The sequence below is a fragment of the Astatotilapia calliptera genome, chromosome 3 (assembly GCF_964374335.1).
Source record: "Astatotilapia calliptera chromosome 3, fAstCal68.1, whole genome shotgun sequence".
NCBI classification, from domain to species: Eukaryota; Metazoa; Chordata; class Actinopteri; order Cichliformes; family Cichlidae; genus Astatotilapia; species Astatotilapia calliptera.
Window position 1 is genome coordinate 48,140,951 of NC_137424.1, and position 17,645 is coordinate 48,158,595.

The 17,645-nt window shown below is 41.2% G+C and overlaps 1 protein-coding gene across 10 annotated transcripts; it reads left to right on the forward strand.

Annotated features, from left to right (window-relative positions):
- The first annotated feature begins 171 nt into the window (after window positions 1-171).
- On the forward strand, window positions 172-17,368 carry hnrnpcb (heterogeneous nuclear ribonucleoprotein C b). 10 transcript variants are annotated; one of them, XM_080298487.1, is made up of 11 exons: window positions 188-304; window positions 1,705-1,741; window positions 2,522-2,555; window positions 5,109-5,154; window positions 5,785-6,056; window positions 14,319-14,391; window positions 14,479-14,526; window positions 14,656-14,822; window positions 14,913-15,026; window positions 15,411-15,562; window positions 16,513-17,368. In XM_080298487.1, exons 4-11 carry the CDS (start codon window positions 5,150-5,152, stop codon window positions 16,600-16,602), a joined length of 921 nt encoding a protein of 306 aa, XP_080154613.1. In that variant the 5' UTR covers window positions 188-304; window positions 1,705-1,741; window positions 2,522-2,555; window positions 5,109-5,149; the 3' UTR covers window positions 16,603-17,368. The 10 variants fall into 10 exon arrangements, with proteins under 10 accessions (XP_080154614.1, XP_080154610.1, XP_080154609.1 ...); XM_080298488.1 differs by lacking the exon at window positions 1,705-1,741 and having other exon boundaries at window positions 172-304; XM_080298483.1 differs by having other exon boundaries at window positions 186-304; window positions 14,656-15,026.
- The last annotated feature ends 277 nt before the right edge of the window (window positions 17,369-17,645 follow it).

Sequence of the window (17,645 nt, forward strand, 5' to 3'; positions counted from 1 at the left end):
CGTACCGTCGGGTAGTCAATTGATTAGCATACATGAATGTCGTCATCAATGAGCGGCAACGGCAGTGGCAAGAGCACGAAACCTATCAGCGAAGAGATTAAACAGACACGGGCTCAGGATATCCAATCAGAAACTAGGATTCGGAAGCGGGCGTGGCCTTCCCCTGTCGCCAGTGCGAGTCGACGCCATTTCGTGTCCACTGGTTTCAAGGTGATACGTTGAGCCAGCAGCGCTGTAAGCGGATCTTTACCCGTGCAAGTAGAAAGAGCGTTGAATTGTTCTCATTTTTAGTGTTAAACTCCTGGTGAGTATTTTTAAATGAGAGATTTTTTTTTACCTTTTTACATTTTTTTGTTTTTGTCCTGACTTTGAACCGTCTTTGGGACTTTTTGTTTTTATTTTTAATGTGTTTTTTCCCCTCCTGGCTGGTATTCCTGAGACTGTGTTGGCTGTAGTGACGTACATTTTGTGATGGCACAAACTGCACAGAAACTAGTTTTAAGTAGCTTCCACAACAACATATAGACTTATATATATTTTTTATTATCATTATTTGTTTTTATTTTTTCGAATACGACATTTTAAAGGCTTGATTTTTGTAGGGATGCCGTGTAAAACTATGATTTATTTGCGTGTGCTCTAATTTCTATGAAGATAAAATATGGAAGGATTTTCTGGACAGTTTTGCCAGAAAGAAAATAAAAGTGTCGCCGTTTTTCTGGGAATATGTTTTTAAATTTTGCATTTTATTCTGGTCCTGTGTTTTGCCTCCACTTGAAACTTGTTATGCGGTCGTTTACAACGAGTCCTAACGACGTATTTTTCCGTTTTCTGTGTGATTTTGGCGGTGCTGAGGCGGTGTGTTTGCCGCAGCTGATCTCAGGAGTCCTGTTATTTTGCAGGCGAGATGTTTTCCCTCTGTGAGAAGCGGGGGCGTTTTTGGAGGAACATTAAAGCAACAGTGCTTTTATGTATCGCACGTTCATGGACGGGGGAGGGAGGGGGGGATGTAACACTGGCACTACAGAATTATGCATTTGGTAATTTTGATATAATTACTCATTTTTTGTGTTTTAACAATCTTGGCAATGTACTCTGAGCTGTGCAGCTGCTTAGACCTGAAGTGCTCAAGTGGGCCTGCTGTAAGGCAGGCTTATAGACCTATGTGGGGGGTTTTTTAGCCTTTCATTGGATTTAAAGCTTTATGAATTAATATTTATATACTAATAAACAAACTTATAATCAATTATGCAACATTTTACAGTGGAAAGTCAATGAAGTCTACTTTTTTTTTTTTTTTTGACCCACCTTGCTCTACCCAACTTCCACGGTCCCCAAGTGGGTGTGGTCTGCAGTGAAGTGGCCTTAAGCAGGGGTGTTGTTCTGACCCCTACATGGAGGGCAGGCAGGAGGCCAAAATAAAGCACCCACCGCCCTTTTCGCAGACCACTGATTCCTTTGTGGGTCAGTTTACATTAACATAGAAGCTCAGATAGCAAAATTGGTTTTTTTTGTGTTATAAATGATAGAGTTCAGTGAAGAGATGCAGATTTAAAATGTCAATTTCTCCTTCAGAATCCCTGGTGTTAAAGGTAGTATAACAGCTAATCCAGGTTTATCGTTCTGTAGAATGAAAAAAAGTTAAATGTAATAAAGTTGAAGTCCTACTGAACTCACTATCATGTAATTATTTTTAAATTTCAGGATTTTTCCAGAAGGTATAAAGTAAAAACACTCTTTGGTAGGTACTACATTTTTTTAATGCAGTACTCATAATCACCTCTAGGGGCACTTGCACTCCAATTTGATAAACACCGGTTTCACAATATTACCAGATCTGTTAAGAATAAAATCTTCATCTTTATTCTAGCTGTACTAAATGGACAGAACTGTACTGTACATCTACAGGAGCTGCTCAGTCATGGTAACCCAGGCCATGAAGCTCCTGGTGCACAGTGTTTGTGCTGATGTTAATGCAAGAGGAGATTTGCAGCTCTGCAGTAATTTGCTGAGCAGGGGTTTTGTGACCTTTAAGCATCGGCGACCCCGGTCTGTAACTTTACAACATCGGGCACGCTACTACTTCAAAATGCTTCCATCTTGCAATAACACCACTTAAAGCTGATCGTGGAATATCTAAGATCGAGGAAACCTCATCAGAAGTCCAGTACGTCTGTACTACCTAAAGTGCATATAGTTAAACAGTCATGAGCTGTAATAAGTATCTTTATTGTAGATGTGATTTTTAAAATGTCTAATCATATTTTTCCATTAGTGTTTTTAAATTTTGGTTTAAGAAGAAATTCCTTGGAAAACTTGACTTCTCATATTCCCGGATCTCTTGTCACCGCAGTGTGATGTAGAGCTCACAACTTATCCTAAATAAGTGATGAGCCGCTTTTGTAGCGTTCATGTTTTTTGCCCTGACGTTTTCTCCCCTGCTTGTTGTGATGACAGCATCAGAACAGTCTAGAAACCTTCTTTTCTAATTTCTACCTTTTTTTTTGTTTCCCCCGTTTAGTTTTTGAAGCCACTTTTTTCAGCAGCAGCAAATCGTAAGTTGGTCTACACTTTTTTGTTTTTTCACCTCAACTTTTGCATCATTTTTTTTAATATATTACTCCACTTTCACCCCTTTTTGGCATTAGTCTATTTTCTACCTCCCCCACCACCCCCTTTTTTTCTTTTTTGTTTAAAAGTAGAGAGTAGTTCGGGGGGCTTTGGGTGCTGTAAAAGAAGAGAAATCAGCCACTTAATTTTCAAACTGTTTGGCCCTAATGGCCTCATAAATGCGCCTCCCAGTTTGTGATAATCAGATGCATCATGCTGTTGATTGTGAGTGGCCCAGTTTGTGTTGGAGCTGATTGCTGGATAACACCTCTTCAAATCTTCCCACATAAAGTGCTTAGATGAAGGAAAAGCACCGACAGAGACCAAAAAGAGGACTGTTTCTCCTTCTTTGGAGTGATTTTTTTTCCCCTGTTCTTTTTGTTGTGAGTGTGCATGTTAATTGACAAATTAAAAAGTGCTCCATTACTTACGTAAACACAAAGTTGCCTGCTCTATAAGAGGCAATTATCTGTCCCTAAAGTGGCTTTTTACTGCAGCATGCAAGGGAAATAACCTTAATGAGTGACTAATTCAGTAATCACTAAACACTGATTTTTTTTTCTGCCCCTTTTTTTCTTTTTTTTTAAATTCAGATATTTTTTTAACAAGTTCCATTTCACCTTTTCACCTCCATCATCTCTGATCTGATTTGGAAAACAAATCAAAAGAACCTCTGGGGACGACCACGTCGCCACTTTCTGCTCCCTGAATGTGTATTAAAAAAACCTCTAGCAGAGCTGCTCTTGTCATTTTGTCTCGTCTGTCTTCAAGCATGAATCCTGAGAGCTGCAGTGTGTTGTCACAGTTGAAGCACAAACACAAATCCAACACTCAGAGGGAAGCTGAACAGTGAACAGGTTTTTTATGGAGTTGTAAAATGAGGCCCAGATGAGGCAGTGGATAAGAAAAGTTCCACAGAGGTGTGTTGAGCCATTAATGAGTGACTATAATAAGCAGTTGTTCCTGAATAATGAGCCCCCACATGTTGAATTTAGAATTAAATCACAAGGGGACCACAAACTATCATGCAATTGAATAGAACTGGAAACGTAACAGGCCTGCAGTGAATGCTAGTTAAAGGAAGTGAACACAAATGGCTCCAAATATCATTACACATAAAAGACAAACAAGGTCCTCCAATTGATGGGCATGTGCCCAAAGATTTGAAAATTGCAAAATTGGTGTTTGCAAGATATTTGCCTGTTTCAGTCCAAACACAAGCTTCCCATCCACATGCCTGTAACATACAAGGGTTTAATGTTCCTTTCTCCATCTTGTGTGTAAATATAACTTGACTGGTTGTGTTTAGCATCAGATATTCAGATCACACTAGAGTGCACGTGTGCCTTGATATTCTTGCCTAAACCCCCCACAAAGCTTTAGAAACATAAGCTAAAGAGGCCACAGTTGTCCCCGGCACCTCCTGAACACGCCCCATGTTGTAGACGTCCTGTCAGCTCGCCAAACAGTAGACGCATCCTGGCCAAAATCATGCAGTGGCAAGCAGCGCTTTCAGCTGTGGCCGGAATGCTGTAAACTGTAATCCTCTGCTAGGAGTCACCAGCCAGAGCGGGGAGAGGCTGCTGGGCGCCGTTGTTTTGGCAGCTGAGGCGTGACTTTGCAGTAGCTGAAGTGGTGGATAATGAGATGAATGACTCTGGGGACTGAGCAAAGAAGATCATTTCCCGCATGCTGGGGTTTAAAGTGTACTACAGAATTGTGACCAGAATAAAATAAAGACTTCTTATGAAATCACCCTTTTCCTGTAGTGTCGCTTTGACACTGCATTCAGGGACTTGTCCCCCTCTCCTGCAGTGTTACATAACTTTGCAGTATTGGCCACTGGTGAGACAGCAATCCAGCAACAGTGTGGCAAGACTGTACTAATTAAAATCAACGCTGGTACGCCACTGACTGCATGCATACACTGTGCGTTTATGCAGAACAGCAACAGGAGAAGCTTCCAAAACTGCACCGATGCAAGTGAAACATGACGTGATGCAAAACTTTCATGTCAGCAGAGCCGTCAGAGGGGACTCTAACATGTGGCAGCCAACATGGCGGATTGTTACTGGCATACACCGAAAGAAGGGGATCGTACCTGCAGACTCGCGAAGTGCACATGACGCAAACTTCCTGGTGTGCGACGATCCAATTTTGATGCAGTCGGCACTTCAGAGGTTGCTGTGTTTATTAAGCTGTACAACACATTTTATAAGCTTTGTCCAGCTGCTGTAATGCAAAGAAAATCATTTTAGCTTCTTCACCCTCTGTGGAGGATGAAGGTTATTGGATTTGCTCACGAGTGAATATGCTTGTTTTTGTCATAACAACAATTTATCCCACAGGTTTTTAAAATATTTTAACACCTCTTTCCATTTTAATCCCCTTTTTTGGCCAAATATGAGGAAAAATCCTATCTTTTGGAGGTGCAGCAAAAATCCCCCCCACAGTCTCCATGTTTCATAGCTTCTCCACGATCCTCTTCTCTCCAACAGACACAGACAGGCAGACCTCCACCGACCCGAGTACAGACACAATGGAGTGAGTGCTGGCTGCTTCATGACCCGATCACACTGTCTACTCTGTCTAGTATCTATTTTTAGATGCTCTTGATAGTGCAAACTTGCAGTTAGTGTGTAAGGGGTAAGAAGCACAACTTAAAGTTCCTTGTGCGTAACAGTAATTGCAGTGGCATTCTCATATGATTATAATGAGGCTATTATGTAATTAGAGATAAATGAACTCAGTTTGATTAAAGAGAATTAATACCTGTATTCACAATGACGAAGCATGTGAAGCTTTTCATACACAAAATGCCAAAAATTAGTTGGAACGGCTGCTGGTTTTAACATTTTAGAAGTCAGGTTTTCATCTTTGGATGTTTTATAAACTATTAGATCAAAAGAAATTCATCAATAATCAATTCACTGACTATCATTCTGAATTCTCAAAGGCAGTGTGATTCAAGTCATACCGTTAAAGAACTTGAAGGTTCAACACTCACACTGACCTTTGAGCAGAGATTATCATTAAACTTTAGTACAAGACAAATCTATATCACACCTTCTTGTTTCTCTAAACACTGCTGACCTCCACATGCTGACCTGCTTTTCTTTCCCCACTGCTATCTTCACCCATGCACTCACCCTTCTCTTTCTGTCTCCCTGCCAGTTGGTCATCATCCTCCTCCTCCAGCCTGATGGCCAGCAGCAACGTGACCAACAAGACCGACCCCCACTCCCTCAACTCCCGCGTCTTCATCGGCAACCTCAACACCCTGCTGGTCACCAAGGCCGATGTGGAGGCGATCTTCTCCAAGTACGGCAAGATCTTCGGCTGCTCCGTCCACAAGGGCTACGCCTTCGTCCAGTACTCCAACGAGAGGAACGCCAGGGCCGCCGTGGCCGGGGAGGACGGCCGCATGATCGTTGGACAGGTGCTAGGTGAGATGGAGGAAAAAAACAGTGTAGTGGCAATTCCTTTACTTTTGTAAGATCAAACGTCCCACAACTTAAAGTCCACAAGCCACTGCTGCACTGAGGTAATATTTCGTACGCAGGCAAAAGAAGTCCATTGTCCAAACCTTTTAGTTGAGAGTTTTGGTTTATTTATCCATTTGGCAAGCAATAACAAGATCCTTCCTACTGCTTCTCCTGCTCTGGTAAAAAACCATAGGCCCACCCCAATGCATGCTGGTCCTATACCAGTCTCTTTATTTATAGAAACAAAATGGCCCTACAGCTCTTACTGACTAATTTAACAAAATAACAACAAACAAAACAAATCATTTAAAACAAAATATTAACCGACAAATAAACCCCAAAATATAAGTAAACTAACAACAAACTTTAACTAATTTCAAAAATAAGAACAAAAACAAAAATAAAGAACAAATAGCTCCAACACTCCGGCCCCTAATTGTGCATACAATCACAATTACTTTAAAGTCCCAAAAGGAGGAGCTATTCCCTTAAACAAATCCTTAATTTTCATTGAGGATTTTCTTCACGATGAGGCTTCCAGTAGCAAAATAAGTTTTGTCACTGGCCTTTCCAAAACACTGGTCCTTGTTTGTAGTCTCACAGAACGCACCAAGCCTTTTGCATCCTGGTTTACATTTAAGACTTTCGCCATCATCCATGATCCTCTGTAGCGTCTGCAATTAAAACAACATCTCCAGGTATAAGACATCTTTTAGTCCTCATCCATTTTTGTCTTTCTTGCATCAAAGGTAGGTACTCAGAAAGCCATCTCTTCCAGAACAACTCTGCCATGTACTGTACCTGTTTCCACCTTTTCCTGACATGCAAATCACTTGGATGAAACAGTCCTGGTGGAAAAACTGGTTTATTTTTCAGCAACAACAAGTGATTGGGTGTCAGTGCTTCAAGATCATTTGAGTCATCTGAAACTTTAGTAATGGGTCTGTCGTTCATTATAGCTTCAACCTCACAGAAGACTGTGTGGAGTCCTTCATCATCCAGAACTTGCTCCTTAAGAACTGAGGCTAAAATATTCTTTATTGAACGAATGAGACGCTCCCACACACCGCCTTGGTGAGAAGCTGCTGGGATGTTGAAGTTCCATTTCATGCCATCCTGAACAAAAGCCTTTTGAATTTTGGCATGGTCCAGCTCAGTCAAACTTTCTTTCAACTCTCGATTCGCCCCAACAAAATTTGTAGCATTATCAGATCTGATGGTCGAAACTGGGCCTCGTCTACAGATGAACCTCCTCACAGCATTTATACAAGAGTCTGTATCAAGTGTACATGCAATCTCCAGATGTACTGCACGACTGGTGAAACAAGTAAAAAGAACTCCATACCTTTTAAGGAGACTTCGTCCTCTTTTAACACTTATAGGTCCAAAATAGTCCACTCCAACATTTGTGAATGGAGCTATGTCTGGCAGGACTCTCTCTTCAGGCAGATCCGCCATCTTTTGTTCAACAAACTTTCCTCTGTTGCGTCTACACGTGACACAACGAGAGATGATTTTCCTGGCAGCAGAATTTGCATTTAGTATCCAGTAATTTTGTCTTAGTTTTGACAGCATGTGTGCTCTTCCTGCATGTCCCAACCTTTGATGGATATGGCGTAAAATCAGTGTTGACACATGCATATCTTTTGTCAAAATTACAGGATGCTTTAATTCCATAGGCATGGCTGCTTTATTCAATCGGCCACCCACTCTGAGGATTCCTGCATCCAACACTGGATCAAGTTTGTAGAGACAATTTCCCTTAGAGACTCCTTTAAGGCCATTGCGGATTAAAGCCATTTCAGTCGTAAATTTCTGTTGTTGTGCATATTGAAGAATAGCTTGTTCTGCCTTTGCCAACTCTTCTGGAGTGAGATTTCCTTTCTTCAAAGTGGTCTTAAATCTTTCCATTCTTATCTCCACTTCTTTCTGACCTTCCGGATCATTCTTATTCAAACCTGCAGCAAGCAACTCTTTCCTCTTCTGTGCCAACAACACCAAGACCTCTTTCATCTTTAAAAGCCAGGCTACAGAGATTTTAAGTTTTGCCCAAGACGAGAAGTAGAGGATAAAATAGCTGGTAGGATTTTGTAATTCTCTCACAATGGCATTCATTGTCAGGTCCCTTTTGACCTCTGGGTCATCTGCAGAAATTACACTGTACTCCACATCCAGTTTAGGCCATTCCTTTTCTGACTCATAGAGAAATTCTGGCCCTTTTATCCATCTCCTACATTTGAGGAGATCCCCAGCTCTCATACCTCTGGATGCGTCATCTGCAGGATTCTCCTTAGAAGAAACGTATCTCCACTGATTCACATCTGTTGCTTCCCGAATAACAGCAATTCTGTTTGCAACAAAAGTATTGAATCTTCTGGTTTCATTGGAGATGTATTTCAGTACTGTTGTGCTATCAGTCCAAAAAACTGATTTTTCCAACCTGACTTGCAGCTCCTTTTGCAGAAGCCTGTCCACCCGAACTGCAAGAACTGCAGCCGTCAATTCCAACCTGGGAATTGTAGTTTGCTTGAGAGGAGCAACTCTAGCCTTTCCCAGGATAAAAGCAACATGCGTGACGTTATTCTTTTCCAACTTTAAATATGACACCGTTCCATACCCATCTTGACTTGCATCAGAAAAATGATGAAGTTGTGCCCTATCTGGTCTTCCAAAGCAATTTGGTTTAATGCAACGTTCCACTTTAAACTTTGAAATCAGCTGGAGATCCTCCAGCCAATCACGCCACCGCTGGGAAAGAGAGTGGGGAATAACTTCATCCCACTTCAAACTTTGTCGGCAAAGCTCTTGTAGCAACAGTTTAGCTGGCATACTGAAGGGAGACAAGATTCCCAAAGGATCATACAGTGAGCTGACCACAGACAAAATTCCCCTTCTGGTTGTTGGACGGTCCTGCAGGGAGGTTCTGAACTGGAACTTGTCTGTTGCTATGCACCACTGTAAACCCAGTGCTCTCTCAACTGGAAGTTGATCTGTGTCCAAATCCAGATCCTTAATTTCCTTTGCTCTTCTTTCCTCTGGGATTGACATGAGCACTGTGCGACTGTTGCTGATCCATTTTGAAAGCTTAAATCCTCCTTTAGCGCAGATATCTGTCAGCCTCTTCACCATGTGCACTGCCTCCTCTTCTGAAGCAACAGATTTCAAACAATCATCCACATAAAAGTTTCTTTTGACTGTATCAACCACTTCAGCTGGAAACTGTTGTGCATTATCATCTGCAGTTCTCTGTAGAGCATAATTTGCACAACTTGGCGAAGATACAGCTCCAAACAAATGCACTTTCATCCTGCATTCCTGTGCAGACCTTGAAGTGTTGCCATGTTGCCACCACAGGAAACGGAGAAAGTTGACATGTTTTTCTGAGACGTGAACTTGGTGAAACATGGAATCAATGTCCGCCATTAATGCAACAGGCTCTTGTCTAAATCTGATCAGAACCCCAACCAGCGAGTTTGTGAGATCAGGTCCCTGTAGAAGCTGGCTGTTCAATGATGCTCCTTTATAAGTTGTTCCACAGTCAAACACAACTCTTAATTTGCCCTTTGTGGGATGATACACTCCATGATGAGGGATGTACCACACCTTTCCATCATCTTTGTGCAACTCATCTACAGGCACAAACTCGGCATATCCTCGTTCAAGCATGTTGTTTACACATTTAGTGTATTCATCCTTATAATGAGTATCCTTTTCAAATCTCCGTCTGAGACTCTGGAGACGCTGCTCCGCGACACAGAGGTTATTTGGCAAACTGGAACCTGCTCTCCTGAAAGGCAAATCAATGTGATAATGATTTCCAATAAGCTTTATTGAACTACTAACAATATCCATGAAACACAGATCCTCTCTAGACATTTCAGTCTGCTCCTCTGATGATCTTTCATTAAAATCATGATTGTACTGTTTAATCAACATGTCTTCAAGACGCTCAACAGAAATCCTATTGGCTGTTACAGCAGTGCAGTTGGTTTTATTTCCACTGTTACTTCCAGTGCGCAGGGGACCATTTATGACCCAGCCAACTTTTGTTTTTACAGCATAAGGTCCACCTCCCACACTGTTTATCACCTTCCATGGCTCCAAAACATTGGAAGCATCAGTGCCTATCAGTAGCTCCACATCTGCATTAACGTTGTACAGTTTAACAGGTTTAAGATGAGGCCACTGATCGATGTCGCTTTGCTGGGGAATATTAACTGTAGAAACTGGCATAGTCTTTTGAGTCAAAACATCTGGCAATGGCATGAAATCATTTGCTTCCAAACCAGACACTTCCAAACCAGACAGAACTTGTGTACTAACAATCTTATCTTGACTCATTGTTCTCAAAAAGATATTGGTCTTTTTACCTTTTACATTCAGCCTTTTTGCCAAAGTTTCTGTACAGAATGTACCTGAACTTCCAGGATCCAAAAACGCATAGGTTTGCACAATTTTATTACTCTTTTGGCTCTTAACTTGAACTGGAACTATAGAAAAAATTGCATCAACTTCATGACCAGCCCCAATATACCCACATGTCTGAGTGGTTGCAGTTGAAAAGTTGACATTAGAGTTTGTCCTCTGTTGAGTTTGTTCCAAAGACGCACCTGGATCCTTTCGCTCTATATGAAGAACCCCTGGGTGCCTTTGGTGACACACGTCGCAATCCAAACGACTCCTACAGTCTTTGCTTGTGTGACCAACTTTTAAACAACCAAAACAAATTCCCCTTTCCTTGATAAAAGTCAACTTATCCTGATGCGTTTTAGCTTTAAACTGCTTACAATTCTCTAGTAAATGGTTGCTGTGTGAACAAAACAAACAACTATGCAGAACGGCGGAAGTTGTTCTGCTTCCAGTTGATTGAGTTTTGATTCCTGGCACTGTACTGACATTAGTGGCAAAACTACTTCCTTTTCTCCTTTGCTTGGTAGAACTTGAAGCTTTAAAGCTGCTTCCAGATTGTGAGTCTTGTATGTTGCCAAACACTGGATCTGATGCTACTTTTACCTGTTTTATTATAAAGGCAACCAGATCAGTGAATACTGCTCTGTAACCATTTTGTTCCTGCAGTTCATAGGCAACAACTCTCCATTTTTCCCTCAATTTGTATGGAAGTTTCATAACAACCATTCTCATATTTGAGGGCAAATCCAACTCCTTCATATAAACAACTTGCTGCATTAGATTCGAACATCCTTGAAGAAAAAGAGAGAATGACTGTAGACCTTTCACATCCTCACTTTTAATAGGTACCCAACTCACAATCCTCTCCATATATGCAGAGGCAATTTTATTTTCGTTCCCAAAATGTTCTTCAAGAAGATCTTTGGCTGTGGAATAGCCCTGCTCAGGTGGTAAGTGCTGACAACTATGCACCAAATCCCTAGGCTGCCCCCTAGTGAACTGCTCTAAAAAATGCAAACAGTCGCTCCAGTTATCAGTTTTAGCTTCCACTCCATTTTCAAAGGCATTCATAAATGACCTGTACTGTAAAGGGTCTCCATCAAACACAGGGATGTTTCTGGCGGGGAGGACAGAAGATAAGTTTTGTTTTACAAGCAAAGTAGTGATGTCATTTTGTTTTTGCATAATATTTACAATCTCCTTCGTGCAATTCCCAGTCAAAGTAGGAGACTGAGGCTGTGTTTGCTGCGTCACTTGAGCTGAATCATCAACCTGATGTTGGGTTTGACTTTGTCTAGGTACGATTACTTGTGATTCAGATGCAGAATTTATACCAGAGTAATCTCTTGATGTTGGAACAAATGTATCGGCACAAGGATTTAAACTAGGCGCTTCTTGTACGTGCCCTCTTTCAAAATAAGAGTTCATTCCATCAGAATGCTCAGAGCTACAAACTGAATTTATTTTTAAGACACGAAGCTTTGCATTAGTGGCTGCCAGCTCTGTTTCCAAGGATAATGTCTCCTTTTCTTTTCTCAGTTTCTCCTTTTCTTTTCTCAGTTTTTCCTCTTGCGCTTCGATAGAATGTTTTTTCTTTAATGCAGCGAGTCGCTCCATGAGCGCTGCCTTGTCAGCCGCAGCTTTAATGCATGCGGAAGATGTTGATGAAATTCGACTTTGCTGTGACAAGGTTTTTGAAGGTGGTTTTACACTTGAGATATTAGAGACACTGTCTTCAGGTTTTATTTCATCCAAACTTTCAACAGCTTTATCATTGCGAACAGTATTGTTTTGTTCAGTATACGGCTCGCCCGCCTCCTGCAACCAAACCTTTACTTTGTCCATAAAAACAGAGAATGCTGTCACCTTCGACTGAAAATGTGCAACTTGCCTTTTCACTTCATCTTCTGGCAGTGGCAAACTTAAAAAGGATTCTTGCAAAGCGTTTGCATCTTGATAGCATTTAATAAACTTCCCAAATTCAGAAGACACTTCCTTAACGTTTTCATGTGAGGTCATTAAAGCGGAAATTTTCCCCATGTACTTAGATGCTTGCTTACACATTGAACTGCGCTTTTCTTGGCATGTCTTTATATACAAATCCAAACCTTTTGGCGTAAATTTAACGCTTCTTTTCTCTGCTTGCATCTCAGTGTCATCCTCTCGTTTACTCTTAATATCCGACATTTTTATTGTCCTCTTGGATTATTTCAAACTTTATAAAGATGCACAGCACACTGAGAGTCCATAGCCTAAAGTACAAACATGACATCCATTTACCTGCCTTTTGCAGCGGACAAACATTTCCACAGAGGGCGTTGGCATGTTTCAATTAGATCCAATTATGCACCAATTTAGTACGTCAAAACTCAGTTCATCAGTCTTTGTAGTGAAATTATGTCTTTAAACTCCAATAGTTTCACCGTTTTCCTTTACGGCTTAAACAATATTATCACTCACCAGCTTTGATGAACGAGTGACATGTTGATCCAGGCTTCAACATCAAATCCGTCTGGATTACTCACCAGACGATCCAATAACTTTTATTCGAGTTCGACGGTGATCCTTGAAATCCTTATATCCATTAATGAAGGATTATTCCTTTGTCCACGGGAAGGTTTTTTACTTTGTGTAGTGGCAATTCCTTTACTTTTGTAAGATCAAACGTCCCACAACTTAAAGTCCACAAGCCACTGCTGCACTGAGGTAATATTTCGTACGCAGGCAAAAGAAGTCCATTGTCCAAACCTTTTAGTTGAGAGTTTTGGTTTATTTATCCATTTGGCAAGCAATAACAAGATCCTTCCTACTGCTTCTCCTGCTCTGGTAAAAAACCATAGGCCCACCCCAATGCATGCTGGTCCTATACCAGTCTCTTTATTTATAGAAACAAAATGGCCCTACAGCTCTTACTGACTAATTTAACAAAATAACAACAAACAAAACAAATCATTTAAAACAAAATATTAACCGACAAATAAACCCCAAAATATAAGTAAACTAACAACAAACTTTAACTAATTTCAAAAATAAGAACAAAAACAAAAATAAAGAACAAATAGCTCCAACAAACAGCATGTTAAGGTATTGCTTGGTAATGTCACTGAAGAATAAAGCAAGTTAACCAATAATATAATACTATTTGCACTACATTAAAGACTTTTGGAAGTGTTAGATAGTATATTTTGTTACCATATTTTGTGATCTAGGTATGCCTCCTTCTGTGCAGCGTATATGTGATATAGGTAAAGTTGTGGCAGTAGCTTTATATTTACTGCACTGAAAGCAAAATCAGTCTTTCTAATTTGGCAGGAAAGCAAATGAATACATTTTCCAACCTCCTATTTTTCTAATCACGAGTGCATTTAGAAAATTGTATGGAGACACAAAGTATAGGCTGTAAATATGTTCACTCCCTGACTTGTATCTGTTACAATGTGCAGTTTATTTGCTCACCTACAGATTAAAATCTGGGACGTCCTTCCCATTTCACAGTTTAAACACATGCTGCTGCCCTCTAGTGTTACAATCAAGTAAAATGAAGTAAAGAAAGAGGAGAGTTGCTTCATATCCACTCTGAACAAGAGCAGAGGAGCCTCTCTGTTGTTCAGGCAAATAAAAATAAACGTGAGGACTTATTTGCCGATACAGTCTGTTAGAGGTAAAACCTGCACTAGTCTGACAAAAATAACATACCAGATGGAGATGTGGTGTGATGTGTTTGATGAAATTTCACACATTCTCTCCCATAGCGTTTTTCTTTCCTGGATTTCTAGTCCATCCTACCTTACCTCGATGTTTCTCCTCCTACAGACATCAATCTGGCAGGTGAACCGAAGCCTCATAGATCGAAGACAGTGAAGCGATCTGCAGGAGACATGTACAGGTGTGTGCATGCTGCTTTGCTCTCAGTCACAGTGCAGCAGCTTTAGCACATTGCTGGCTAATCTTTCTGTCCCCTCTCTTTTCACAGTTCATCTTTTGATTTGGACTACGACTTCCAAAGAGATTACTATGACAGGTAAGCAGTTTATTCTTTACACATGTAAGAATAATCTGCCTGCTGCTCAGCACATTTTTGGCCAGCTGGGGGGTTGTAAAGCAGCTTGCAGAGCCAGTAAGCTCAACACTTTGATGCTCTCCTTCTCAGAATGTACTCCTACCAGTCCCGGGTGCCTCCTCCTCCTCCCCCTCTGTCCCGCGCGGTCATCCCCTCCAAACGTCCCAGGGTGAGCCTGAGCAGCGGAGGGAGCCGACGAACCAAGACCAGCTTCTCCTCCTCCTCCTCCAAGAGCAGCCAGAGAACTTCACGTACAAGTAGGTTCCTCACAGAGTCATCCATGTCGTCTTTACTGGTGACTTCCAAAGGTCATCTCAGTAGTGGCTTATCCCATACTTCCCCTACAGTGAAGGCAGATGATCTACAGACCATAAAAAGGGAGCTTACACAGATCAAACACAAGGTGGACTACCTGTTGGAGAGCTTAGACCACATGGAGAAGGACCACAGCAAGAAATCAGGTGGGTCCTACTTTGATTTTAGGGCAGCCAGGCATCACGTCAACAGCCTAAAAACCTCCAATGTGAGACCAAGAATGCATTTACAAACAGACACGTGTACGTGATTATTTACTTGTCTGGTTGGCATTAGCTAATACCAGTTCAAGCAAAGTCCACTTCTTCCAAAACAAAAGATGTCATTTTTTTTCACAAATATATTCTCTGTGACTCACGCTGCACAAAGATGAGTCATGGAGGTGCTTATGCAAATGTTAAATATACATTTCATGCACCCAGCGCCATCAATTATATAAACGTTCCAGGTATGGAGCAGACTGGCAGAAACAGAAAAATCAGCTTTTTATTTGAGTGTTTTTGTGTGTTTTCTTTCCACCCTCTACTCAGAGATGAAAAGCTCCAAACCTGAGCCAGGTGAAGTGTCTCCTCTCCACTCATCTACCTCCAGCAAGAAGGAAGACAGTCTGAAGAGGGGCAAAGAGAGCCGGGAGCTGAATGACTCAGAGGAGGAGGGAGACCTGCTGGAGGATGAAGATGAGGTGAGGACAGGGGGAAAAGGAAAGGAGGACATCAGCAGCTGTTTTAAACAAGTTGTTGTATGCACATAGTTTGTTTTCAGCTATTATTCAACAGGCGAATTTAGTGCAAAGAACCTAACATGATTTATTTTTAAAACCATAAATCCAAAAAAGTTGGGATGATGTTAAAATATAAATAAAATTATTTCCAAAAACCATAAAACAATATTTCTTTCATAGTAGAGCAAAGGAAATATCAGATGTTTAAAGCTGGACATTTTACTGTTTTGTGAAAAATAGAAGCTCATTTTACCGGTCCGTGAGTCGTTTGGTACCGGGCCACGAGAGTTGAGGCTCAGGTGTGAAATGTATGGTTTTCAGGGTTTTTATCGGTTTTCAGCGTTATTTTGTTATCGTTTTAATCGTTAACTCGGTTTTTCTGGGTCTTTTCACGTGTGTTATGAATAAATCTTCTTTTTTTTCGGTATCGGTACTAGTTTTATTTTGTTGTATTTATCCGCAACACCTTAAAGGCCGGTCCGTGAAAATATTTTCGGGCATAAACCGGTCCGTGGCGCAAAAAAGGTTGGGGACCGCTGGTCTACAGAGCATAACGTCATCAAAAGATTCAGAGCATAAGGCCAAAGACCAGTATTGATCTTCGGGCCCTGAGGCAGCACTGCATTAAAAACAGACATGACTGTGTCATGGAAATCACTGCATGGGCTCAGAAACACTTTTAGAGATGTGGAAAAGCTTCATAAGTGCTGAAAGGTATACAGATGAAGTCTTTGTCGGCAGAGGCCTTGCATACGTTGTAGATATATATTGATCATAATCATTGCATTTGATAGTTATACTTACATTTTACACACCGTCCCAACTACTGTGGAGTTTGGGCTTCATTTGCTTGATCCATGTGTCAAATACTGACGTTAACCTTTGTCCTGTGTGTGTGTCCCTGTGTGCAGACGAAAAGCAGAGGGAGAGAGGACGATGATGATGATGAAGGTGAGCAGGAGGAAGGAGAAGACGATAGTGCTAACGGAGATGAATCCTGAATGTGAAACACACACACTCACATTTCTCCACACCAGACTTGTACGCAGTGGTCATGTCTGCTGAACTGACTGGACAGTTATTTACATCATATGGTAGCTATCACTCCTCTCATGTACAAATTCACAGATATGAGAAGTACTTGTTTCAGAATTTTCTTTCAAGTCGGGAAGGTAAATATACTCTTTTTTTTTTTTTTTGACTTTTTATATGAACATGTTTCTGCTTCTTTCACATAAACAGCAAACTCAGCCGAGCTTAACTGTAACGTTTTATGTGTTTGAACGATTTGTCACAACGGATTAAAGAACTGATTGAAAAATCGAGTCCCTTACCAGCTATTAGCTAGCTAGCTCAAGTGCCGCGGTTTGAACTAGTGTGTAGTCTTTAATGTTGGTGGGCTCCTGCTAGACGTTTTAACATTTAAAATGTATTGCTGATCCAGCTGCTGCACAGCTGCCTCCTAACCAGCAGGTGGCAGTGTGTCCCAATAAGTGGCCCACACAAAGGCCACAAAGAGTACTTCTTTTGTTCTCAGAAAATCTTGGACTTCTGCTTGTCGGATAATGCCACAAGCATGTGCTCGTTTGTGGCCACACAGATCCTCACTGGTCCTGAAATAGTCTTGTGTGCTGCAGAGGTGTGATGACCTTTACTGACCTTGACTTGTGTAATGCAGTGATGCTCCATGTTTGTTTGTGTCCGTCTCTTCTGTTTCCTGTTTCATCTGACTGCACTGGTAAAAGTGAATAAACATGTTTTCCAGTGTGGAGCCTCTGTGAGCCTTTCATCCAGTCCAGATGCACACAGTCGCTGTGGCATTCAGGTGGGGCTAAATCAATGAACTGAACTGAGAAACTGTGCGTTATGCAACAGTGTGCTGAGTTGACAGGTTGAGGCTTCAGTGAGCAGGATTTTTATAACTAATTTGGTATTTTCTCATATACCTCCAGGTCCATGTAGTTAGTTTTAGCTCTAAAATTCCTACAAAGGTTTGTTAACAGCTGTGCACACTGACCCTTCACATCACACAAGACTTGTGACT